At 38.5% G+C, this 26,041-nt stretch overlaps 1 protein-coding gene across 2 annotated transcripts in view; it reads right to left on the minus strand.

Moving 5' to 3' along the window:
• DSCAM (DS cell adhesion molecule) overlaps positions 1 to 26,041 on the minus strand; it is a 405,642-nt gene that overhangs the window by 86,970 nt on the left and 292,631 nt on the right. For both annotated transcript variants that reach the window (XM_074157779.1, XM_074157857.1), the window contains 7 exons: positions 24,303 to 24,399; positions 22,728 to 22,856; positions 17,515 to 17,682; positions 13,520 to 13,590; positions 6,052 to 6,292; positions 4,223 to 4,369; positions 2,344 to 2,499 (listed from right to left, as the gene is read on the minus strand). In XM_074157779.1, coding sequence (XP_074013880.1) covers positions 2,344 to 2,499; positions 4,223 to 4,369; positions 6,052 to 6,292; positions 13,520 to 13,590; positions 17,515 to 17,682; positions 22,728 to 22,856; positions 24,303 to 24,399 — 1,009 coding nt within the window. The remainder of the gene's footprint in view (positions 1 to 2,343; positions 2,500 to 4,222; positions 4,370 to 6,051; positions 6,293 to 13,519; positions 13,591 to 17,514; positions 17,683 to 22,727; positions 22,857 to 24,302; positions 24,400 to 26,041) is intronic.

The following is a 26,041-nucleotide window of genomic DNA, read 5'->3' on the forward strand; positions in this document are numbered from 1 at the left end:
TTGCACCCAGAAAAATATATAATCCAGGAGTGCAGCACAGGCTGGGATCTACTCAGCTAGGGAGCAGCTCTGTGGAAAGTGACCTGGATATCCTGGCGGACAACAAGCTCAGTATGAGTGAACAGTGTGCTGCTGTGGCAAAGAAAGCCAACAGGATGCTGGGTTGCATCAACAAGGGCATCAACAGCACGCATAGAGAAGTCATTATCCCACTCCACTCAGTGCTTGTCAGGCCACATCTGCAACATTGTGTTCAGTTTTGGCCCCTGCTACACAAAAAAGATGTGGACAGGCTGGAAAGGCCACAAAGATAATCAAATGGCTGTCATGTAAGGAAAGGCTGAGAGAATTGGCTTTGTTTAGCCTTGAGAAAAGAAGGTTTAGGGGAGACCTTATCACCATGTTCCAGTATTTAAAGGGTGGCTACAAAGAAAATGGAGACTCCCTTTTTACAAAGAGTCATATGGAAAAGATGAGAGTAATGGGTATAAGTTGCTCTTGGGGAGATTCCAATTAGGAGACGAAAATTTTTCACAAAGAGAACAATCAGCCATTGGAATAATCTCCCCAGGGAAGTGGTGGATTCCCCATCATTGGACACTTTTGAGATTCAGCTGGACAGGGTGCTGGGCCATCTTGTCTAGACTGTGTTTTTGCCCAGAAAGGTTGGACCAGATGATCCTTGAGGACCCTTCCAACCTGGTATTCTATGATTCTATGATTATTTTTAGATTTTTCTTTGATATATAAACATCTGCCTCCAAGCACTGGGTGTCTCAAGAGTATCTGACACAGGTGCTCCAAAGTAGCTGTTAAAGGACTTTAGAGTGGAATCAGAATGACCTAACGTTCAGTGGTTAAGACATGCAAGTCTGTAGCTGAGCAAATTGTCCTTGATAGTATTAGACTTGGTGCAGTATCTTGAGACAGTTTTAAACAAAGCCATTATTGCAAGCTGATGCAGGATTTCAGTGATACCTACATCCAGCAAGTCCAAGAAGCAGACCTACATTAACCAACACTACTATATGCCTAAATTTCTCAGCTATTAGACATTAACTTACTCTTTTTTTTTGCTATTAATATACTTCGATCAAATTGATGGAAAGCACGTGGAAATAGAACAAGGAACAAATAACTCATTTGATAATGTAATAAAAAATTTTAGAAGTCCAATTTTCATTTATACTGCATCCCCTGGATACAAATACAGTTGGGGCCAGGTGACCACACAATGTATGTAAATTTTAGAATGAGTCCCTTAGTATTTTATTGGAAAAAATTAATAGCATTTATCAATTCATCTTTTTATTGGGAAAAAAACCCCAAACATTCATCAAGTCAGTTAATCTACTGAATCTAATCTCTTGGCACTTTTTAAAATCTCATTACAAGTAAAAAAAATTGACAAATATATTCATATATTCATGAATGACCAGTAAACTGGATGACTAACAAAAATCCATTGACTAATTTCCTTGAAAAAACATTGCATAACTCGCAGGAGAATTTACCAATCAAACATTATTCAAGTAATTTCATTGCTAGGACTCTGTGAATTTTTATTTCTGCCAAATAACTCTTGATCCAGAATCTCAAAAGTTTTTAGGGATCTAAAGATGTATTTGAGCACCTCATGGGTTTTTGAAGGCATTAAACAGGTTAGGGACAAAACTCCCTCTGAATTTGAAATTCTAGTCTTTGAAAAATAGATCAGTATGTGGCATCCTACTGAGGCAACCTGAAGAGATTTCCATAGTTGAAGTTACAGGAAAGTGATTATGAAATCTTGTGTGTGTGTGTCCATGTGTGATTAAAAGTTTCCTTAACTTTCAGCTTCAGGACTTAAATTTTCCATGCTTTGGTCTATGAACAGAGGCAAGAGATTTTGTTCTTCATTTTGCTTTTGAGGGAAGAGGTGTTTGGAGGAAATTTGGTTTTATGCTGGAAATAATCTCTTTAGAAGTATATAAGTTACATAAGAATATCCCGGAATAGTCTCTCCTCCTCTCCCGATTTTCAATCACTTTGAAAGAATTAACTCAAAAACTCTCAAAATTCTGAAGCAAGATCCTGAGGTATTTGAAAACAAAAATAAAGACAAACTTGCTCAGATCACTAGTGTTATCTACAAACTTCTGGCTCACCTGTACTGGAGTCTTGGAAACACTCAAATTGTTCTCAAAGCTGTGGGCGCACACTCCTCCCCATCTGCTCCTAACTCAAGACCTCCAGACACAACTCTCACTGTGCATGTTTGTGTACAATATTTGCACTGTTTTGAAAACCTGAGACATGTAAGCATCTTGTTGAAGTTGGAATGGAAAATGTTTTAATCCTTACCATCTTCTTTAGTGCGGGTGAAAATTTGTTCACTTCTCACTCCATCTCCAGCTCGTGTAAAAGCCAACACCTGAATGCTGTAGTTGGTGTATTTTTCCAGGCCGTCAAGCTCTAGGGATGGCTGTGTAGTAGTGACATTCTTTATCTCTCCTAGCTCTACAGAATAGAAAAGAAATTGAGTTATTGCCAAGTTCAGTCTTCTCCCAGCTATTGATGTCTTCCACGAAAATCTTGGGGATTAAAGAGTCTACCAGAGAAGTAATGCTTCATTATGACAAAATAGCAATGAATTACAATAAATCAAAATAAATTCCTTTGTGACCTGACTTTTTACCATTGAAATCAGACCCAGCTTTAATTTTCAAACTTTTCTTTGCATTTTTTTTTAAATACAGGGAAGAAAATTGAAAATTTCTACAAGTAATAAGATTTTTCATAAAGAATAGATAACAAGAGGAGATTATTGCAAAACATTCCCTAAAGCAAAAATGAGGAAGTCAGTTATCTTCATAAAGATTTTCTGGTTTCGAGAAAAAACATTTCTCATAAGTAAAAACAAAAAAAGGCCCCTTTGTTTTAAATTATGTAGCAAGTGCTGCTGCAAAGCACTTGATGGCAGTAATACCAGCTAACAATAGATTTAAACACTGTAAAACCAGATTTACTTGCAGAAAGATGATGCATCTTTTTTGCAGCAAGCTAAGTACAACTCATACGTCAAAAAAGCTTTAAACATATTTGGGGCAGAAAATAAAGCTGAACAAATGAAAAAAATCCAGTTTTAAGCACTGCATGAACATCATCTTTTTTCATCACGTTGTAGGACATCACATAGGAGCTTAGATGTGCACTGATAATATTCACATAGGCTCTGATCCAAAGACTACAAGCATCACTGAAAACATTTAATTTTATGTCAGTCATGTCTACATTTTTATGTCTGTTTCTCATACATTTTTTTTCTTTATTTTTAAATGTACAAAGGAACTGGTGTCTTATTTCCAAATATTTTTGACTCTAACAGTACCAGCAGTAACAATGGGCCTTTGGGTTACATTTCCACTTCACACTAACAGAGGCCAGGATTTGCAAGACAACTGTATATTAGAGTAACCCATGATCCTGATGGATGAATGCAAAAGTAAGGAGGTAGCTCGTTGCCCTAGAGCTATGAAAATTCAGCAGGGCGGATAGGAATAAGGGCATGTGCATCTCAAACCTACAAGTATTTAATTTACATGAAAGGATTGTACATAGAATTATCATCATGTGACAAATTGCAGATTAGTGAGATATCTCATTTCTCCTCTCATCATTTCACTCATTTGCTCGGGAGTCTATTTCCCTAGGAATTATGCTAAAAGTACAAAACATAAGCACAACAGAAGAGGCTGGCATGAAAAATAACAAGCCTTTTCCAAAAAAGTTTCCTCCTTTTGCCTTCAGCTATGGAGATAACATGCATCCTGTCAAAAAATAAACAATAACCTCTCAAGTAGGCAACTAGCTAAGCAAACAGATAACCAATCAAACTAAAATAAAATACAGGTTTGGGGAAGGTATGTTCTAGGTAAATATCATAATTCTTTATAAAAGAAACCTGCTGGACTTTGTAACTGAGATGAAATTTGATCAGGTCATTTTGCGTATTTTGGCAGGTCTAGGGAGTGTTGCCAACCCACGGTGGAAGCCTTCCTTAAGTCAGCTTTGCCATGCCCGCCGCTCTGCTAACGCTGTACAGAAAATGGCTGCCTTCACAAGTAGATGAAGCTCTCTTTAAGCCAAAGAGAAAAGGAAGTACCATGCCTTCACAGCAGAGAGTAAATGATATAACGGCCACACATGGCTTGTTACGTGGTAATAACTTGATTTCTCTCACCTCCGTCCAAGAGATTGGCCCAGTAGATAACCCTGAATCCTTGCAGAATCCCATTCAGAGTTTCTTTTGCCAACGTTGACCAAGAAATAGAGATGGTTTCTGGTGATGTGGCAGTGGCTTGCACATTCCCTGGAGGGCAACTGGGCACTGGAATAAGATACTCACAATTTTAACTCGATGAATATAACTCAGTATTTACCCTTCGGGTACTCTTTCATTGCTTTCATTTCTTTCTAATTTCATTGCTATCCTTTCATTGTTAACCCACCACCCGTTATTTAATTAGCAGTTGCACATTGTTAACAATGCAAAACCTTTATTCTTGCTACAATCCACGTTTCTGCGAATGCAGCTGATTTCCCTGGAATGACTTTTGATGTACTGCTTCCCCACTTGCTGACTAGTCTTTTAATAGTTTTTTTGTCACTTCTTTTGAAAAAGAAATGTGTCCTAGTACTGAAATATGCAGAATATTCTGTAAGCAATTTAAATATATATTTTTAAAGTTTGCAGCCAAATTGTCATCTTTCTGGAAAATTCTACGGTCCCTTTAAAATGGTGGTGGGGGAAAGCAGACACTTATTTTAAAAATATTGGAAAAAACATTCATAAAATATTTTCACTGACATTTAGAAAAATCAGAAAAAGTCAGCCAAATCTAAGGCGTTTTCTGTTGGCCATTTAGTGTCAGTTTGTCATTGTCAAAGCAATACCACAGTATTAGTATTTGGCATTTTTTTAAAGCTCATGACATCTGTAATTCTGAGAGGGACCCAAAATTGAGTAAGGATCAAAAAAACCCCACATTGCCAGGAAAAGTAAGCATGCTGGATTCTGAACAAAAAAATTTATTTATTAAAATACAAAGTATGTGCACGTGTAAGTATACTGCCTTCTGAGGTCTTGCAGTAATAGAAGCATTTAGAGTAAATGAAAAACACCAGCTTTCCGAGAAGCGTATGCCTCAAAAACTGTAGCTCTTGAGAATTTTAGATATGTGCTGCTCCATTTCCCCCATGTAAACAGTCAGACTCCTAGCTGGCACTGACTTCAGTACACTGATGCCAATTTACAGTAGCTGAAAATCTGACTCACGCTATCCTTTAGGATTATTATTTGCTCTTATACTCCTCTAAAATATTTGGCCTCTTTTTGGATATAGAATCATTCTCTTTTTCCACTAGAGGACTCTCTCTCATTGTTAGAGAAGTACTTTTTATGCAGTTTGAAAAAAAAAAAAGGAATCTAAATTGTTCCTTGGACTAGACAGGTTGAATTTCATCTGAAACAACAATGATTTTTCTCTCATTAGTTTGGATATCCTTGGAAAAAACCCACATCTCTTTTCATGCTGGCAGGATAAGGCATTGTGCAGTACAAGCGCTCTAGGTTTCACAGCAGATTGATTTGAAAAGAAAAGAAAGCCAACAAAATTAACAGTATCACTTCACTTTTCAGAGTTTTACTTCTTACCATCTCAAAACTATGATGAGATCACTATGATGAGATCACAAAATATGCAAATATGTAAACACCAGAGCAACAGGTTTCTTAATGGAAGCTAGAGTCTTAAATCAATATAATTCACAGCAGGATATATCACATTAGTAGGGTTCACCTGGATGATTCTGCATCTGTTGCAATGAAAATCGTACGTGCTCGTTGGCTAGTCTCTTCCCACTCAGCTGTCTACTGTATCTAACACCTGTAAAGTCTGGTATTCTATTATCCCCATTATATAATCACTAATCAAGCAACAAATGTAACAAGGTAAAAAGAAATGAAGAAATAATAATATGTCCCGAGATAGCTGTTTGCCTAGGACTTACCATCCTCAAGAGTAGTGGTGATGATTTCCTGAGACGAAGGTCCTATTCCAGCCCGGTTACAAGCCTGGACTACCATGCCATACTGCGTGAATTTTTTCAGGTTATTCAGTGTATAAACTTCACTGTCCCCAGTGGTATCAATACTGATGATATTGAACTGGAAATTGCCCCCTGCACTGTACTCCCGATAACCTATCTGGTATCCACGAATAATTCCATTTTGTAGGTGCTTCTTTGGAGCCTAAACAGAAGATGAAAGATTACATATTAAGTACATGTCTCCAAAGTCAAGTTGTTGCCCTTAAAATTTTTGAAATATGCACGAAGTCAACATTTTTTCCTATTTAATGCAAGTCTATTTCTAGATAATAATTCAAAAATATTCTCTGCACATGAAATAGTAACTTTTAACCATGATATATAAATTTCAGGTGCACTGCCTTGTAATTTGTGCATTCCTATGCTAAAACAAAGACCTTTAAATGTTTTATACAGAGAAAAATCTGATAAGGAGATATACTTGAGTTGTAATTTGAATTTATAATGTTTTATTCTCTTATCAGGTGAATTAATCAAAGTTGAATTGATAAGGGCATATTTGCATTACAGGCCTACCATTCACTACTAATTGTGGTTTTGCCAGAAGCCCCAACCATTCACTTGCTAAATCCTTAGTAAGGCATTTATTGATCTGTTGAAGGCAGTCGCATAAGTTTATTCAGCTAGATGCATTAGGAAAATTTTACGCTGTGCTTTGAAATATGCTTCTGTTCATTCAGTGTGTAGTGTGGAAAGATGATTAGATAATGAATGCTGAAGGCAATAATGGATTGGAAAGCAGGGATTTGCATACTGAATAGCTACTAAAACAAGGTGTACAATATCTGGAATTCAAGAATACAGACAGTACCAAATTGTTGGCCATAATTATGTACCGTATTTCTCAATCACAGTGCAAAATTCCCTGTATCTGACTAGGGGAAAACATTTCTTTACTCTGCAATATGAAATGTAGTCTAGAGTAAGACAAGGATTGGTAACTCAGGGAAAAACCTGTTATTGACAGAAATACCTATTAAAATTCCATTTAAATAGTATTGGACTAATTTCACTATGTGATAATGTTCCTGTCTGATTTTTTTATGTATATGAGGTATAATTACTATAAACATTTAAAGACACAGTTTATAATCCACGGACAAAAAGCTCTTTCAAATCCTCCAAACCTCTTTCAGATTCCCACCAGATGCCCATGAGTTCATCCGTTCCACCGATCCATTAAAAATGTCTTTGTGATGCAGCTCATTGGCAATAAGTTAAACCGGCATAGACAGTATCCCATTAAATCTACTGAGGAACACATTCTCAATAAGAATACTCTTTTCTGCCACAGGACCTGTCTATTTCAGCGAGTTTATAGTCCACTGTACTGCAGTCTCACAGGAGCTAATAAAACCAGGGTAAGATTTGCCTTTCATCCACTACCAACAAATCATTTCTCTGCAAAAGCCAGCACTCCTTCTGTATTTAAGATGTATCACTAGATGGGTCCGGCTGATTGAATTATCTCTTCAGATGCTTTCTTTTTTTCTCCCTCCTGCCTTCAGAAACGGAAACAAAACTTGAAGCAAAGATATAATTTCCACTGTACTACTTCAGTTCCTCTGGTACCAACAAGCCTTCTGTAAGTGTGGTGCTGTCCGTTCAGATGCAGACGACCAAATTAGGAGATTCAGGTCTTGAGCATCTTGTAAGGCCCACTGCAAGGATTAGAACTGTTGTTTTGGAAATTTTGGAAATTGGAGTACAATTCTTTCCTTTTTGAATATTTCTGTGTTTTGTTGCCAAAAAAAACCCCCAACTTCTTTAGAAACATGTAGGTCTTTTATTATCAAACACTTTGTTTGCAAGTGTGTTACCTATTCTGAGCAACTCTGTGGCTTCATGATCTTTAAATGATTGTAGCAGAAGGTTTTTTTAAGCTGGACTGTGGGGTGGAAACCAAGGTCAGACTTTTTTTTGTGTTTGAGATTCATATATCTTCATAAGATAAAGCTGTTTCATTCTGTCTGAGAAGAAAATATCTTTATCGCATTTAAATAATTATATATTTCAGGGTGAATTGTTTCACTAGTTGAAGGATTTCAAATTCTCTCCTAGTTAAAGGCTGCAACCAGAACATTCCCATGAGTTACCATGGGTGGCTTTTGAATGGAAGTCTTTGTGACAAACACACATTGCACATTGACACATGAAACAACGTGCATAAAACACATACACCACATAATGTAATGCATTTATTGTTTTGTGAATGGCATACACTGCCTACTGCCACATACAGCACACATTAAGATGCTGTATGTATGTACACTATGTACCATAAGGCATGCACTGTATACCAAGAAAAAGTGAGCCTTCACCTTGTACATAATAGATTAGAGGAGCATATAGCACATATATTTGATACATATGTCATACGGTAAAACAGATGGAACATAATGATAAAACTGATTCATACATATACCATATATCGAAATATTCTCGGAGCAGGACTATAGCCAGAATAGCCTCTTCACTGGGAATTCTGCATGTGTACTTTCTCCTTTGGAATTGGAATAAAATGGAAAATTTTGCACTTTTCATGAACATCTTTATAATTGGTTTAGGTCAGGGGATTTTTTTCTTTAAATAAGATATCAATCAGCATTTTATTTTTTTTTTCACTTTGAAACACTAAACAATATAAAATAAGCTCAGAGTCACTTCAGAACAAATCAATTGAAATATTCTGCTCCATAAAACTTCAAATGTTCCTTGTTAGTACAAGTGTTTCATTTTGGATTGACTTTTGCACAAATAAATCATATTTGATATATTTGCATTCTTGTGTGTAGACACAATTTTATTTTTTTTGGTACAAAATTCAGTGAAGCAGCATTTGTCCAAGACTAAGTGTTCATGGGGAAAAATATTGTTAACTTTGCCAGTAGTCATAGAACATTCAGAAAAAGTGTTTCAGCCCATGATCTTACTACTTATCTCATAAAATTCAATATTTGTAAAATAGGGTATCGATGACTTTTGTAAAGTATGATATTTTATAGTTGTGTGCATGTTTATATGCATAAAGAGGAGAAGGAATATTTCCCATCCCTAAACTTAATGGGTTCATTTACCTTGTAAAGTACTACAAGAAAAAATAATATTTTCATGCTCTTTTCTAAATGAGAATTTCTGTTTCTTTCCCATTCTCTCTGCACCATTTTAAACCACAAAAAAATGCTGAGTATTATTTAAAAACTCAATCTGAAACCCAGTGTTCTATGTGTACACATAGAAAGGGGATTAAATAGATCACAGACCTATAAAACATTGCTTAACTAGGATTTTCTAAAAGTGGGCTAAGAGAAACTTTAAAGGAAGATTAATGACTGTAGCAAGCTGCATAAATAGAACTTAATACAGATGAAAGATAATTGATGTGTTATTCTCTGCTTCTTTTGCTGTTATTGACACTGTCTGTATTTAAATGAGGTTTGTCAACTTTAAATACAACTATGGTTCTCAACCCAATCCCTTTTGTATAATGTCATCAGAGATTTTCATGGCAAAAGCTCCGCGACTCCAAAATAAAAATGACCAGGTTATTACTGAGTTTATTGTCTTCCTTTTTTTTTGCCTCCATGACAATATAGGATTGATCTCATGAGGTATTTCTTTATTCTTAAGTACTTTGTGTTGCACAATGCAATGAGTGCCTTCTGCACAGCAGTGCATTGTAAGGACCTACCCAAAAGTCAGGATGCAGCATGTCACTAAACTATAGTATGTATGTGGGACCATCTTAAATTACCTTTTTGAGTAATGGACTAAAACTGCTTTGGCCAGGAGACAAATGCAATAAATCAAGGGAAGTAAATGGCTCACTCCTGGTTTGGGACTTCTTAATTAGGGGGACTTATTAATTAGCTGTTACAAATTGTCATTCAGAAAATAATTCTTCTAGTAAAGGTAGGACTATGCAAGCACTAAGCTTTCAGGAGCGCAGCTCAGAGACTTCACCTTTGTCTGCAAAGAAGCTTTGAGGTCAAGGAAAACAATTAGGTTTCAGCTACATCCAGCACCACAGAGAAACTTAGCACCCATCAGATGAGCTAACCTACCAGCAGATAGAGCAATGACTGCAAATCAAGGCAAAGGGTTTTCAAACTGAGCATCAAGGGTTTGGCAGCACAAAGATCACAATGAGCAGAATTTCACTGAAGTGCCAGTGATTTTTAGCCCGTTTCTGTGATTATTTTGTTCTATTAGATACTGATCATTACTCAATAAGTATTCACAAATCAAATTCCAAACATAATCCTGAGAATACAACTCCAGATGCTCATTTGATATGCTTCTACTCCCCAGGCAATACCTAGAGATCAGGACACTAAGTTGCTCTTTCAGTGTGCTGAAAGTACAAATTGAACCATATTTTAGACAATGTTACTGAAGTGTAGGTGTGGGGATTTTGTTTGTCCTATAGCTGCCTGCACACATCTGCATCTATAAAATTTAATGGCATATCTTCAGAATCACAAATGGCAGCTATAAACTCCAGCAGTTAACCAATGGTGCCTATCTTCTCTTGTTGCTTTTGAAAATATCCCCCAAAGTAAACTTTAAAAAAGCAAGCAAAGCCTTTCAAGCTGCCTACCCACACATCCATAAAAACAAGTTCATGTGTAGAAACATGGAGGTTATTGTTGACTAGATCTGATGGTAGCCACACTTCTTGAGTGCTTTAAAAAGAAACAACTCATTAAGCGTTTACTTCAGGTGTTGAGCATCACTGTACACTCTGCATTGCTTCAATAGCTACTTTCCTTGCTCTACTGACTGTGTTTTGCATTTAAATCTGTGCTTCATGTATGTCTTTTATAAGTACATTGCTGTGTTTCACTTCAACCACCACGTAAACCTGTGGCTAGTGACCGTATGCCTTTTGTTTTTGGAAACCATTTAATGAAAACCAACATTGATAAAAATTAAAGATGTGGACGAGATCCAAGAATCAGCAATGTATTTGTGACCTGCACATAAGAAGCCTGATAAAGACTATTGCTTTTGAAGCTTACTACTGAAATGCCTCATCAAAACAGAATTTTTAATGCACCATTTTTAAAACACCATTGAACTACTCCAAAAACCTTGACAGCAGAGGTTCCTCTGTACTAGTTGGACAAATCAGTAATTATATGTCCATCTGCACTGTATGGAGATTGTGCACTGTAGAAACCTGTCTTTTCAGGAATCAACTCAAAACTAACACAGGAACATTCTGGTTATTTATTGTACAAACAAATAAGAAAAATAAATAAGCAGCCCACAGTTATTTACATGGTTAACAAGCAGCAGCTCACTGTTGCTATCCTGACTCTCTGGATGGTCCATATCATGGGGCAAAATATACATTATCTGCATTTGCAGGAGTAATTAACATCACTATAGAAATTAACGACTATTATGCCACTATCTTACCCCAACACTCAATACTACATATTTCAGAATCTTAAATATATGGAATTATCAATACAATTTGGAAACTGAAATACATATTCACTCTTCACTCGGTAAAAAAATGTCTGGATGGTCGTGCCCAGAGAGTTGTAATTAATGGGGTGAAATCCAGTTGGCGGCCAGTCACCAGTGATGTCCCTCAGGGCTCAGTCTTGGGGCCAGTCTTGTTTAATATCTTTACTGATGATCTAGATAAGGGGATTGAGTGCACCCTCAGTAAGTTTGCAGATGACACCAAACTAGGTGGGAGTGTTGATCTGCTTGAGGGTCGGAAGGCTCTACAGAGGGATCTGGACAGGTTGGATCAATGGGCCAAGGCCAATGGGATGAGGTTTAATAAGGCCAAGTCCCGGGTCCTGCACTTTGGCCACAACAACCCCAAGCAACGCTACAGGCTTTGGGAAGAGTGGCTGGAAAGCTGCCCAGCAGAAAAGGACCTGGGGGTGTTGGTGGACAGCCAGCTTAATATGAGCCAGCAGCGTGCCCAGGTGGCCAAGAAGGCCAACGGCATCCTGGCCTGTATCAGGAATAGCGTGGCCAGCAGGAGCAGGGAAGTGATCGTGCCTCTGTACTTGGCGCTGGTGAGGCCTCACCTCGAGTACTATGTTCAGTTCTGGGCCCCTCACTACAGGAAGGACATTGAGCTGCTGGAGCATGTCCAGAGGAGAGCCACCAAGCTGGTGAGGGGTCTAGAGAACAAGTCATATGAGGAGAGGCTGAGGGAACTGGGCATGTTTAGTTTGGAGAAGAGGAGGCTGAGAGGAGACCTCATTGCCCTCTACAACTACCTGAAAGGAGGGTGTAGAGAGGTGGGTGTTGGCCTCTTCTCCCAAGTGAATAATGGCAGGACCAGAGGAAACGGTCTGAAGTTGCAGCAGGGGAGGTTTAGATTAGATATTAGGAAGAATTAGTTTAGAGAGAGAATCGTCAGGCACTGGAACAGCCTGCCCAGGGAGGTGGTGGAGTTGCCATCCCTGGAGGTATTTAAGAAGCGTGTAGACATGGCACTTCAGGCCATGCTCTAGTGCCCGAGATTGTTGGTTTGTGTCTGTTTGTGGGTGGGGTGGGGTGTGGGGTTGTGGGTGTTTGTTTTATGTTTTTTTGTTTTTTGTTTTTTTGTTTTTGTTTTGGTGTTTTTTTTTGTGGTTGGACTCTATGATCTCAAAGGTCCCTTCCAACCAAGAAGATTTTGTGATTCTGTGATTCTGTGATATTATTAGACTACTGCAATTATATATCTTTATCCTGTCCACTACAATGTACAAGCAGTATATAGCACAAAACCATTTAAACCATGGTTTAAGTACCTCTGATATGATATCAAAAGTATCTAAAACATTCTGTGGTTGTCAAAACACTGGGAAAAATCTAGAAAAAATTAATTGAGTCACAAGAGATGCCAGATTTTTAAATAATATCAGTGCTGACATTTTTTAATCAGTTGTTCTGATTCATCAGTTCTCATGGGCTATACTGAGACACTACGTTGCTCTCTCTGTGCAGACATGCCTCCAGAAAGGCTCTGTCCCAAAGTCCATTGCAATGGGAAAAAAAAAATCCCACTGGCTCTAATGGTTTGGGGAAATTTTGCCCCAAACCACAGGGAAATTCTGTGAGTGCTCATTTTCCAAGCACATAGACTTATCTCTGAAATCAGAAGGAAATAGAAAATGTCGTTGTCATCAGTACAGTTAAGCAGCTGCTGCTATTACTGTACAATGGAAGGTTCTTTCTTTGCATAATGCATCAGTCTTAATGGCCAATATATTTGTCAGCAAAGGTATCTGTAAGGTCTCTCCCAAATAAAGTAACTGGTCCACCGTTGTTATAATATTCTCATCAGTGGAACCTATTTGAATGCACCAAAATATTGTTAGAGTCTATATTCTTGGCTGCATGTACTTACCTTCCAGGTGACCCTAATGCTTTGTGAAGATATAGGCTCAAGTTGGACATCCTGAGGTGGACCATCAGGAGCTGGAAAGAGAGAAGAGAGATGGATCAAAACTGACCCTCACAGCACACAGCATTCAGCGCTTCACATGTTGTGTGACCAATTTAACACGCCAGCATCCCAGAGATTTGGACAGAGTCAGTGTCATATGGAAAACTGAAGATACCACTTTGTCAAACAAAACCAGAGCCTAGCAACTTCCTTATTCAAATGTCATCTCTAGCCAACAGTGAAATACAACACATACCAAAATACAGCAACCCGGCAAATAAAATAAGAGTGAATAATAGTGACTTTTCTTGTTTAGTGATATGCTTACAGTGCTGTTTCTGTTTTGTAAATAGGCAAGACATATTTTCAGCAGTCAGAACCCTGTAGGTGATAGAAAGGCAGCAGAACCCATTTGAAAGCAGGTGAGCAGGAACTCCTCAGCTGGCCTTCATGATGTCACAAACTTTCCAGTGGGATCCTCTTTATTCACTAGAGACTGAGCACATTCAGTCAAATATCAAATATCTTATACACAAATACCTGCACACTTTACCCTGTCCCCCTCCCCAGTGTAAGTATCCCAGCCTGGAAATCAGGCAAAAAATAAGTGCCAGATAGACAATGTACACTGCGGCTCCTGCCTGAGTCAGGAGGAGTTTCATTTACTATTGATATGCTACCAAGGCTGTACATGATGCTTTAAAGGCAAATGAAAATAGAAGGCCCTGAGTCTATGGGATCCTACTTGTCAGTTGGGCAGCTACAAGGCAGATCAAGAATTAGCTGGGATTGAATGGAGAGGTGTGAAGTAAATTGCTTGCTCAGCGAGGTAAATCATTGTAAAAGAAAGACCTGAAGAAAGGAATGGAGTAATCTCAAGCTGCTATAGAGGGTTCCCCTGATGCAGAATATGGCCTCAGTAAAAGGTGTTAAATTAAGTTTAATTGCATGACAAAGGAAGTAAAGCAATAAAAAGGGTGAAATGGGGCTGTTGGGGTGGAACAGCAGTAAATGACAGCTGCAGTGAAAGGAACCAGAACGTTTTACTTTAACTGATAAAAGCAGAGAGATGCAGAATACAGCCTATAATATGTTTAAGTTATTAGATACGCCCTATTCTGGGCCATTCTTGACTGTCCTTCACATGGGAAATTTTGAAAGGTTGAAAGAACTTAATTTCCATTCCCCTTGCATTTATGTACAGGAAGAAGAAAAGGGAAAAGTCCACTGGCAAAAATGAAGTCTCTATGAATTTTTTTAATCCTGGCCTTGATTCCGTCCCCCTGTTGATAAACATGAATGCCATTTGTCTGGGTACATTATAATGTAGTGGAATTTGAGCAACGCATTTGATCCTAAAAGTGGGGTTTGAAATGTGGTCCTTAAAATCTTAACTTTTCCTTGAAAGACCTCAAAATTTTCTACAGACCCAGCATACCATGGTGAAATGCTAAACAAGAAGCAATTTATTTTACGTACCTAATGTCATACAGAGTTTCTGACAAAGACATAAAGAAAACCCAGATACCCCAGCTTCCTCTTTTGATTTCAGTATTAAACTGCAGCCATAATGCTTTTTTTTTTTTCTAACAAGTGTTAGTGTAAGCATGTACTTGCAGTCTGTTTTCCAGTGCAGGACCTAACTGTGGTTGTACGGAGGGAAAGATGTGGTCTGTAAGCTTTAAAATAATGCCATTCTTGACTATTCTTTTGCCACAGAGACCTTTTACGGTGTTCTTTCTAATAGCTACAGTAACTCAGGTCACTGTAATATGTGATACGCAATCTGTGCACCCTTGCCAATAGCATGGGTTTGAGTTGTTCAGTTTTTATATTGTCTTTCTTGGACCTTTATTTTGCTCCCTTCTCATTACCTTTTCTCTCATTCCCTGCACCCATGCTGTTCTCCATTTCCTATTGCAAAAGCAGAGAACAGAAGTAAACAGTGATCAAAAAATTATGCTCTTGTACATTGCACACCACCTGAAATCAAACCCCAGGAGACAAACATCACATACTCCGCCTAAGCCTGACCTTCTCTCTTCCAATTGTTCCCTAGGTAGATCAGTGACTTTTGAATACAGTTCCACACTGCTGGTCTCTTTCTCCAAATAGACGGCTCATTAAAAGACAGCGACAAAAGGATCAATTATTCTGAAACTTGGTTAAAAAGAACTGAATAAAATGTGATGTTAAGGTTCCACCCTGATCATGGGAAAGCTGATTTTTTATTCCAAGGCCAGCTGCTGATCCTGACAACTTAAATATCAGCCAGGAAAAACTCAGCAAGTAATATTCCAAGCATGGATGAATAAGAGAGAAAGAGAGAGTAGATACAAGAACCACCCCTCTACTTTGAGGTATATGCACAATGAAGGTTGGGCATTTTGGGGACACAAATGATGTTGACCAGAAGAATGGATAGTCTGTTTTCTCTAGGGATTTGACATTTTCATTGAACAAAGGGAAAGAAAACCCCTGATCAAATGATAAATATTTTGCAAACAAACTATTTACCATTGATAAAGATGTTCACTGAAGGCTAATAAAAATGTAAATACTCTTCACACCTTCCCTTCCACTAGGATGAAAAAGACACCTGATAAAAAAAAGAAATGCAGCTCAAGTCTCCTGCTTACTCTGCTTTATTCTGTGAACGCTTGTGTCCTGTTCGTATTCAAAAGTCCCTCAGAACCAAAAGCATGTCCTCCTGACAAGGGGTATATTTTCACTGTAGTAAATTCACCCACAGAGAAAATGAGTGGGAATTACGCAGTTGTATTCAGATAAGCTGAACTGAAAATTGGTCACCAAGTGTATAAAGTCTAGACCAACACGAATCTTGAAAAAAAGGTAGGGTTTTCACTGTCACCGAGATACTTGCATTATGGTTTTCCTCTCAAAATATCCAAAGAATGAAGCATTGCTGGCTCAGCATAAGATAGCAGGAAAAATAAAATTCGCAAGATCAAAAATGTGTTCTCAAATACAAATGAGCAAGCTCCTGTCTGGTCAATACTTTTCAGAGTAACTCGACACAGTTTCAGTGGAGTAAGGGTGTTGGAGCTGCTTGGGTTACTTTCTCTTCTGTACATCTTTGTACATTGTATATAATTGCAATGTATACCTGGCAGAAATATTTATGGCCATTCAGCATTTTCATTCCTAATTCCTGAAACAGAGAGCCGTAGCCCTCCACTTTTCACCCATAAGTCTTTTTCACTGTCACATGTAACATGTAGGTCTTGGGACATCATAACATGCACAAGGCTGTGCTGTCCTTACTCATATGCCGCTTCTGCTAGCCCTGAGAAATAAAAATAAGATGACACTTGAAGGCAGCAATTTGAGTGCACAGAAGAGTGGCTCCAGCCCTCAAAGTGAAAATGCCCAGATAGCAGAAACCTCTAGTGATGTAAAACACATGGAAACAAAGAACAGGGGGATGACACTAACTAATGGTAGCCAATGGACTTGTACAGTAATCAGAAAACTAAATGGTGAGTGGGGTAGTAGGTAAAATACCAAAGGAAGGCATGATTCATGTAGATCAATGTTCTCAAAGGGGGGGTAGCTTAAATTAGTTAACTATAGTAATATCTAGGCATCTAAGGAAAACCACAAGACCCTTAGGGGAAGACACATAGGGGAAGAATGACCACTAAAAATAGGATGTTGTTGGTTTGAGTTGCCTAACTGTAGATATAGGTATTGCATTTCCAGTAGCTCAGGCTGAAAATTTGGAGCACGTCTTCTTTGACCACTAGATGCCACTGAACGGCTTTAATTACAGGCTTGCACACTGAAGTTGCAAAAGTCACAATGTTTTATGGGAACAATTCAGTATTTCTTTCGATGCAGCTGCAGCAACATAAGCAGCATTTCAAGTAAAGATTCCTCACGTCAAAGAGCAGTAACTCCCATCACAATTTAGATGCTACAAAACTAGAGCATACCTGCTTCGTCAGTAGTGATGGTGAGCTCATTGCTGGCCTCGCTCTTGCCGATGCGATTCTTGGCATACATGCGAATGTTGTAAGTTGAGGAAGGGTGAAGGTCAATGATAGTGGCTTGGTTTAGCTGAGGGGAAACGTCTTTGGTTCTCTGAACCGAATCCCAAGAGTCTATTTAATAAGAGATTAAAATAAAACCGAAAAATAAAAGATTATGTTAATGTCACTAACACAAGCATGCAGTTAAACCATCTCACAGCACAGGATACTGCCATTGCTGAATTAACCCAGAGAATGCCTCACTCCGAGAGAAGGTTAGTTGTGCTCCAAAAAGGGGAGAAAGGGAGTTAATAAACAGGAATGGAGGGCTCTTAGACTAGGAGAGATCAGGCAGAAAGTTTGATCCCAAACTCCAGAAGCTCAGGCCATAGGTGAACAGTGAGCGTGAGCTTGGAGTACTTAGACACAGGGCTCAGCATCCTCCAGAACTGATGCTGTTGCCCTGACTCACATTAGGCTACAGGAGCAGTTTAACACAAAGGGAATGTAGTACCCCCTTAGCTGTTTGCACGTATCTGTAAAAGGAGTTAATTGTTATTAATCATGCTTACTATTCATCTGTCTGTTATGTTTTTAATAAATTCTCCAGACATAAAATAGGAAAAAGGATGGAAATTGGCTAAACACAGTAACCCCTCCTTTTCATCCAAGCATTCAATTGCTGCAAACAAAATAATGGAGTCTATCCATTTAAAGTATCTTGATGTCTTTTATAAATTGCCATCCTTCATTTCTTTCTTACTGCAGGCGATGTTCCTCCTTTAACCTCTGCAGCATCCTATGGGGGATGTCAGTGAAGGCTCTACAGGAGTGTTTTACAGTATGGGTCACTGTAGGCAGCATCACAGAAAGCTCAGCAAATAAGAAAGACTAGTTTAAAAATAGAAAGCTCACTCAGATACAAAATATTTGCACATGCTGTGCAAATTCTTTTGTGTGAGCTTGCTAAAGACGCACAAGTTGTCACAATGCCACCTGCAGCTTGGTTGGGTACAGGGCCTGTTTGCTTGTCCATGTGGCTTCTTTTACCCGGAAAACATTTAGGAATCAGACATTTAAGTGCTAACCAAATTCTCTTGAATATATTTTTCCTCGGTAACTGAGTGTGTCACAGCTTGCTCTGTAGGATGCCTTCAGAAGCTCTAAAGGAGTTACCTGCAGGCAGCACAGCTACAACTTATTTTGTTTGCTACAACTTCACAGAATTTCTTAAACTGTACCACGCCAACAGGAATTTTAAAAAAATACCCACTTGGTGTGGAGAATGTGTTGAATTTCACCTGCTGAGTTTAATAATTTCTTTTAATATAGTCCATATATTATAAAATTGCTTAAGTTTTTACTTGGTTGTTTGAAATGCTGACCTCTGAGTGGTAGGACTCTGTAGTACGTATTAAATGCTGAAATAAAATAAACAAATTTGAAAAATTCTTGTGACTCTTAGTAGATTAAGTAATAACATACCATGGAGGAAGAGAGAGATGAAAACTCACAGTCTTCTGTATTTCTAAAGGTAGGTTTCCAGTGTTTATTTTTATTGCATGGACTTCAGGAGTTTATTTTGATACAGGCATCCCCTTTTGAAAGGGAAAACAAACCAGCAAAAGCAATCCCTACAAACGAATTCAGTCCAGAGAGAAATTAATCAATTTCTCTCCAAAACTGTTTCCAGTTTTGAAAAATTTAAGTCTTAATAAGAAAAAAAGAAAAAGAAAAAGTTAATTGTGTTTTCTTCTGGCAAACCCTCAAATATTTGCTCGTATCCACATGGTAAGTAATTGAGTGAGGTATTAAGGTTGACTATTGGCTCTTCTGGTTTTTATCATTCTTCCAGAGAGTTCTAAAATCTACTTACCTAGAAAGACTGAAAAAGCACACAAAACAAGCAGCAATGGGCTACCAAGAAAAAAAAAAAAAGTTAAAAGAAAGAGTGGAATTTTTAACATACTCTTTATTCCATTCATAAAATGTTACACCCAGGCACTTCTCGGTGTTATGTAAAATGCACGCTGACACAATGACCTATGAAAAAATTATGATTTTATGAAAACCAGAAGCTTTCCACCCGTTCCTTAAATAAAAGCTGAAGCTTTGGGATTACTCTGCGGAAGACAATTAAGGCTCATTTGCTCTTCGAGGCTGATTTCGGGGTAGCGGCTGCCCGCTCCCAGGCCCGGGCCGGCGCTGCCACCTGGTGGCCGTCGCCGGTACTGCACCCATCGGCCCAGCCCGGCTGGCCGCTCCCGTGACAGGTTTTTGTGGAAACCGCCCCTGTCTGGCAGGGCATCTGCATCCTGAAGGATGCTTGGTTCACACGTGAGCACAAGAAAGGGCAAAGCACCACCCTCTCACTGCAGATCAGGGTTTAAGCGGAACTGATGTTCAGTTTGCCCTTCAGCTTTCCCTAATGACATCAAAAATAAAAAGGACAAGAAGAAAGGCACAAAGAAGGACCCACGTACCTGCTCCTATCTTCAAACCTTTCCATACACCTTCAACGGAAAAGTCTGATGGCTGCACATCAGTGGTTTCAATGAAGGGCCAGGTCTGAGTGGCACAGGTACATTTCTGTATAGACAGGTACTGTATCCAAGTTCTGAAACAGCCTGAACTGCTGAGCTATTCCTATTGCTCCTGCACGGCAACTGGACCCTACAGATGCCACCTACCCATGTGCCAGGCAACTCCATGCTCATTCGAGAGAGTCCATGCATGATGTGTGGTCACGTGTACATTCTCTGAAATGGAAAAGTCCTGTGGTTTTCCTTCTTGAAAAGTCTAGATGATGCATCCTGCTGTAAGCCCATTTCTGAGTCTTCAGGGTAAGCAACATAGGTGGAAAATTCTCACTAAACACAACTGTGCTGTTTACAGCTTTACTTTGGCATTGGCAGGTTGTTCCCTGAGCTTACCATCTGGATTGTGAACATTTTACCTAAGTTTTCTTCTGTCCCTTTAATACCTGGAAACTGTGAGAAGTTTCTTTAATTCCCTCTTCTTTGTTCTTACTTCCCCCAACCACCATGGGCAAGTTCTTACGTAGCCATCTTTGGCATTTCATCTTCTCAATGATTTAATTAGTGACAACAATTGTGTTCAAGAATTCAAAAACCTGATCCTAGTTTCTCCAAACATTCAGCCTCAGATTCTAAAAAATGACATTTCTGTTGTTTGCAGTGAGATGATAATAATCTGTTCTTTTTAGGACATGACCTCCAGTATTTGTCTTCATCTACAGGCAAAGAAATATTTTCTCCAACACCAATTCTGCCACCCACTATTTTTAATTTCTTTCAATTTTTTAACCTTTATCACTATGTTGCATCTTGATGTTTTCATCCAATCTGATGGCGCTTCATTTGTTGTCTTGCTGCTGATTTATCATGCCATATTACAGAGACATAATTTTGCAATGCATGTTCAGAGTGATTACCACTTAATCTTTGCCTGCATTCTGCACTATCACTTGAAAACACTGAACTAAATCTATCAAAGATGTTTTAGAGCTCTGAAGTCCCTTTCCACTGCTGCTTTAATCAAAGGAAAAGAGCTCAATCTTCCTCGATGGGGTTATGCAGAGTTACGTGATTGAGGAAAACAAATGATGTTTCAGGGTAAGAAAGGAGCCTATCAGGCAAGAATGACTTTCAAAACCTGTTCTGGAGCAGGTGGGTGGTTGGAAAGAAAGGAAAAGAATTTTTTTAAAAAAAAAAAGCCCAGAAACTTTTAGTCATACATGACCCTTGAAGGCATCCTTGCCTAGTCGACATCTCCAAAGCTGTGATTCCTGATCACAGCCTTAGTGGGGAATTATTGCTTGTAATCTTTCAGGTACCATGCTGACCTGTACCTTTCCAACTTCATTTACAAAGCCAATGCAAAACAGTGATTGATGATCTAACACTCTTGAAAATATTTTATCTAGTAATAAAAGCATCACACTATTTTTGCCTAAGTAAAGCACAAAGGATATCCACAGTGTAGACAAATGGAAAAGAGTAAAGATGGGTAGATTTTTCAAAAAACAATGGAAAATTTTATGATTTTATGAATAAGTACATTTTTACATCTCAGAACTAAAGGAAGAAGACTACAAGAGTACTATAGTTGTCTTGATCAACAGAATGTTTCACTGATAAGCACACATAGACCATTCCTACTAGTGGACTATGTCGCCTTACAAATAGTGCAACAAACTCCAACATAAACCAGTACAATATAATTTCCCTGTGATTAAAAAGTGCCTTTTTAATCATACTTAAAATATATAAACATCGTCTCATTGCAATTTCCTATCTAGTCCCTTCTCAAAGCCTGACTCAGGGACAGTGCTTATGAGTGTGCCTAATTTTAAGTATGATCTCACATCACAAACATAGTTCCAAAGGATCTTGAATGCTTTTAGATTTCAGTAGACAGTGAACAGTCAATAGGAGTGTCTTCCTGTCTTGGGATGTTCTTTTTTTTTTTAACCATTTACCTCATTCATCTTACTAGATGTTTATTGATGAACATCTACCTAGCAGAAAGGTATCTGCTCCCGTTGGCCTGCCAGTATGTGCCGCTGTTCTTATCCTTTGGAGTATTTCAAGCATGTTACTGAAAACTCTGTGTGGTGCTTCAGCAAACTGCCACATAGCTTTCTTTGTCTAGAAATTCTCATAACTACCCTTTTTCACTGCAACCTTTCCCGGGAAGATGCCATATACTTGCATATCAATAGACAATAACTTCCAAAAATCAGCAAAACAGGAAAAGATAGTTTATAAAGGCAGGTATTTTTCTATAGGGAAAGATAGAAAATGAAAACAAAATCCAAATGGAGAAAAGACAAAAACAAGGACCAAGAATCAGCTAGCAAAACCATCATACCGGCTGTCACCTAGAATGGCTTGTTTTACAATAAAATTTGTCCCCCTTAAATGTAGGTTTCTCTCAGTAAAGGGAAAAGCAGCAATTGCTAACCTTAATGTCCTTACCTCAAAAAAAAAAAAAAAAAGACAACAAATAAAGATGAATATTATTGTGGAAGATTAAATAAACCATGGTAAAAATTTCCATCAGGCAGTTTCAATTCATGTATTATCTTTTACTATACAAATTCAGTGCTGAATGACTAGCAATGGGGATTACCTCAGAGGAAGAGTACTTCTTACCTGACTTGTTCTTGCACTCAATATCGTAGCCAGTAATTGGGCTGTTTCCATCAAATCCCATGGTCCATCTGAGGGCAATACTGCGAGCTCTCACCTCTCGGATTTCTATTTCAGGAGGGTCGGGGGGCTCTGAATAAACACACACACAGAGTTTTAGTCAGAAAAAAAGCCCATACTCCTAGCAAAGTAACATTAATGAGCGTGGCCCTGGCATAGCTTACTGGTGGTAAGGTCTCATGGCATTTTCTCCGGTCACTCATTAGCACCCTGAGCCAATCACCTGCTGAAGAATACTCAATAGAGGGAGGAGAAGTCACTTTTCAACTGGGAGTCACTGATGTAATCTTGAATACTGACTTCTGTTTAACCTTCTCATATGCAACAGAGAGGTGCATTTCCTTAAAAGCACTCCAGATTGAACTACTCATGCTAGAAAAGATTTTTGCCTTGACCATCACATTTCACTGCTACTTCTACAGTTTTTACACAAAAAGTGATGGTAGAAATATGAATACTAAACTTTAAAATGCTAAATTTGGTGGGGGAGGAAGTAAAATTTCTATCTCTGAGTATGTTTCAAAGTCTTAATTTAATAAAAGAATAATTTGATAACAGTTTAAAATTACACTAAAGCCCCTTTCTGCCTCTAGAGTTAAGGATGTAAATAAATAGCATTTATACCCATTCTAATGGCCCTTTAAATTGTCAAGGCAGTTTAAATAAGCGGTGGTGCAATTGAGAACCTGTCCTCAACCTCCACCCGAATTTTTCGACGTGGCTGCCTTAGGCATTCAGTGACATCTGCAGTTACTTGGAATCAAGAGAGGGGAGAAAGAAATTTGCAAGTCCTATAAATTTGTTGTGTGCACGCTCAAAGGCACACAAGCATAGGAACAAGCACAGTACAGAAATAAGCAGTGGCCAGTGGCTGAGTCCTGCCTGGGCTCAGCATCTCAAATACTGTCACCTCAGCCACCCTAGGACTTGCTGCTGTCTGTCTGAGTGAAACCCTGCAGGGGGGGAACCCCAGCCCCAGGCAACATAGGTTCCTAGAGTTTGCAATGTGCAAACTGATTACAATTATTTTGACTGATTAAACTTGAAATATTTTGTTTTAAGATCCACAGTAGGTTTAACATTTCTCTAAAGTCAGATTGCTTTTGCTTTATTTCAGACTTGGGTTTTAAGCACATTTTTCTTTAAAAACAAATGCAACTCCCTACCACTTCCTCTGAAAAGTAACCAAGTAACCCCCTCATATCCACTGTTGCTACTGAAGATGTTAAAGTTTTAAGTATCTTTAGTAGATTTTCAGCTAGTGTATTTAAGAAAAACGTCTCTTTATTAATTTGTACAGATCTAGAAAGACTCAAGCTTATCCTTTATTTTTATTTAATCTGTGATGCTGGAAAATGAGAGACTGAGTATCTTAATGAAGCTCCTCATTTCTTTGACAATGAGGAATAGATTTAATTAGGAATCAGAGTCTCCCTCCCCCAACAGATTTCTGAGGATGGCATACACTTACTGTACTACAATAGCTGTGTTTTTTTCCTTATGTTGTCCTCTTCCTACCTTGCACAGTGAGCTGAATTATTCCACGATCCTCCCCGTAAGAGTTGATGGCATGGCAGGAAAAGAAGCCAGAATCTTCACGCACGGTTGGCAAAATCTATAGGTGGTTTGAAAAGAAGTGATTGATTGAACAGCATGCAGAGAAAATAAACCAACAGCTTTTCTGTATGGTGCAAGAAAATTGTACAAACTGTTTTACTTGACAGTAATAAATAGATATTGTGTGTTATACACATACATACATATGCAGAGTAAAGCATCCAAAATACTGAGACTTATCAAGACTAGTAACACCTGTGTTGAGGAAGCAGGCTATCAGCTCTACATGTGTAGTCAGGAGTTGGAGCACCACCTATTCCTGTAGCGTCTCATTAGGAGTCTTGTTTCCAGTTACTCATGACTGTGCCAAGTATTTAACAGTTGGCTGAAATTTTCCATACACAATGGTGCCTCCTGCTGCCTGCAAATTTTTTCCAGTTATTTCTGAAAATAACTCAAGTGGCTTCAGTCTGTGTGGAGGAAATAAAGGTTCAAATGCTGGTAGTGAACCCTGCAGTATTCAGCATGGTGCCTCATAGTGAAATTTTGTGTGGTCTTTCTCTCCAAAGGAAAGTTATACATAGTCTTTACATACATGATCATAATAATATTTTTCTACAGGACCACTGCTTCATTCAATGTAAAATAGGGAAAGGATTTTTTAAATGAGCACAGATTTCAAATACCATTTTCTTCTCATCCTTCAGTGTGCTGCTCCACACTTTATTTACTGCACACAGTTCAAACTGTGCCCTGAAGACAGACATATTCATTTTCTCATAGCCTTTTCAGTGTCATTCACCTATGCAGTACCCATTTCAGAAACATGAGTGAATTTATTTTCATAAACCCTGACATCATGACGTGTATTACCACCATTTCATATGGGGAATTAAGGAACCAGACATATGATAATGTTTGTGGCTGCTTGACAAGTTGCCACGTATTAGCTGAGCCATGGTAACACCATGTGCTCTTTATTCCTCAGCAAAGCCAAGGTAATACGAGCACAATTCTCATTCACCACTGGTTAAGATAAATGGATTAATTTCCCACTTGCTACAAGGATATTGGAGAGTTATCATCTGAGATGTGGTAACTTGTCAAGCTGTGTTAAGTTGCACGTGTGGCTGAGCTTTAAGATAGGAAAACAAAATTTTTCAGAGCCCAATTTGATACATCTACGGCCTTCTTTCCCCCCCTGCTCAGAGTCCTTAGCAATAAATAGCATTTCATGTGTTCATAACAGCTTCCATTGAGTTAAGCTGCAGCTATGAGGGCTTAGTACTTCTGCAAATCAGACCCCAAGGGCTCAAGGCAAGTACCTAGAAAACAAAGAACACACAATTATTGGCCACCTGTGAAAAGTTTAGTTTCAATGATCAGCCTTGCATCACACAGTGTCTTTCATTACTCAACCCTAATTCAACTCCAGAGAAAATCCAAGTCATGCCTGACTGAGGCAGGGGTCCTGCAGAAAAAGTAAAATCTGAGTATACAACTAAACATCATATCATCATGCAGACATGCAAAAGCACTAAGTTAAAAGCTTCACAGACAATCTTAATCCTGACATTTTCTATTTTGGGGACATTTTATCTCTCAGAAGTCAAAGATTTTGCATGTAACATACATATGGATATAGAACACCACTACCGTACACAACTGCTTCAGAAGAGAATTCTCCAAGCAGGTCTCCA

This window comes from Numenius arquata, chromosome 1 (assembly GCF_964106895.1).
Source record: "Numenius arquata chromosome 1, bNumArq3.hap1.1, whole genome shotgun sequence".
Lineage (NCBI taxonomy): Eukaryota > Metazoa > Chordata > Aves > Charadriiformes > Scolopacidae > Numenius > Numenius arquata.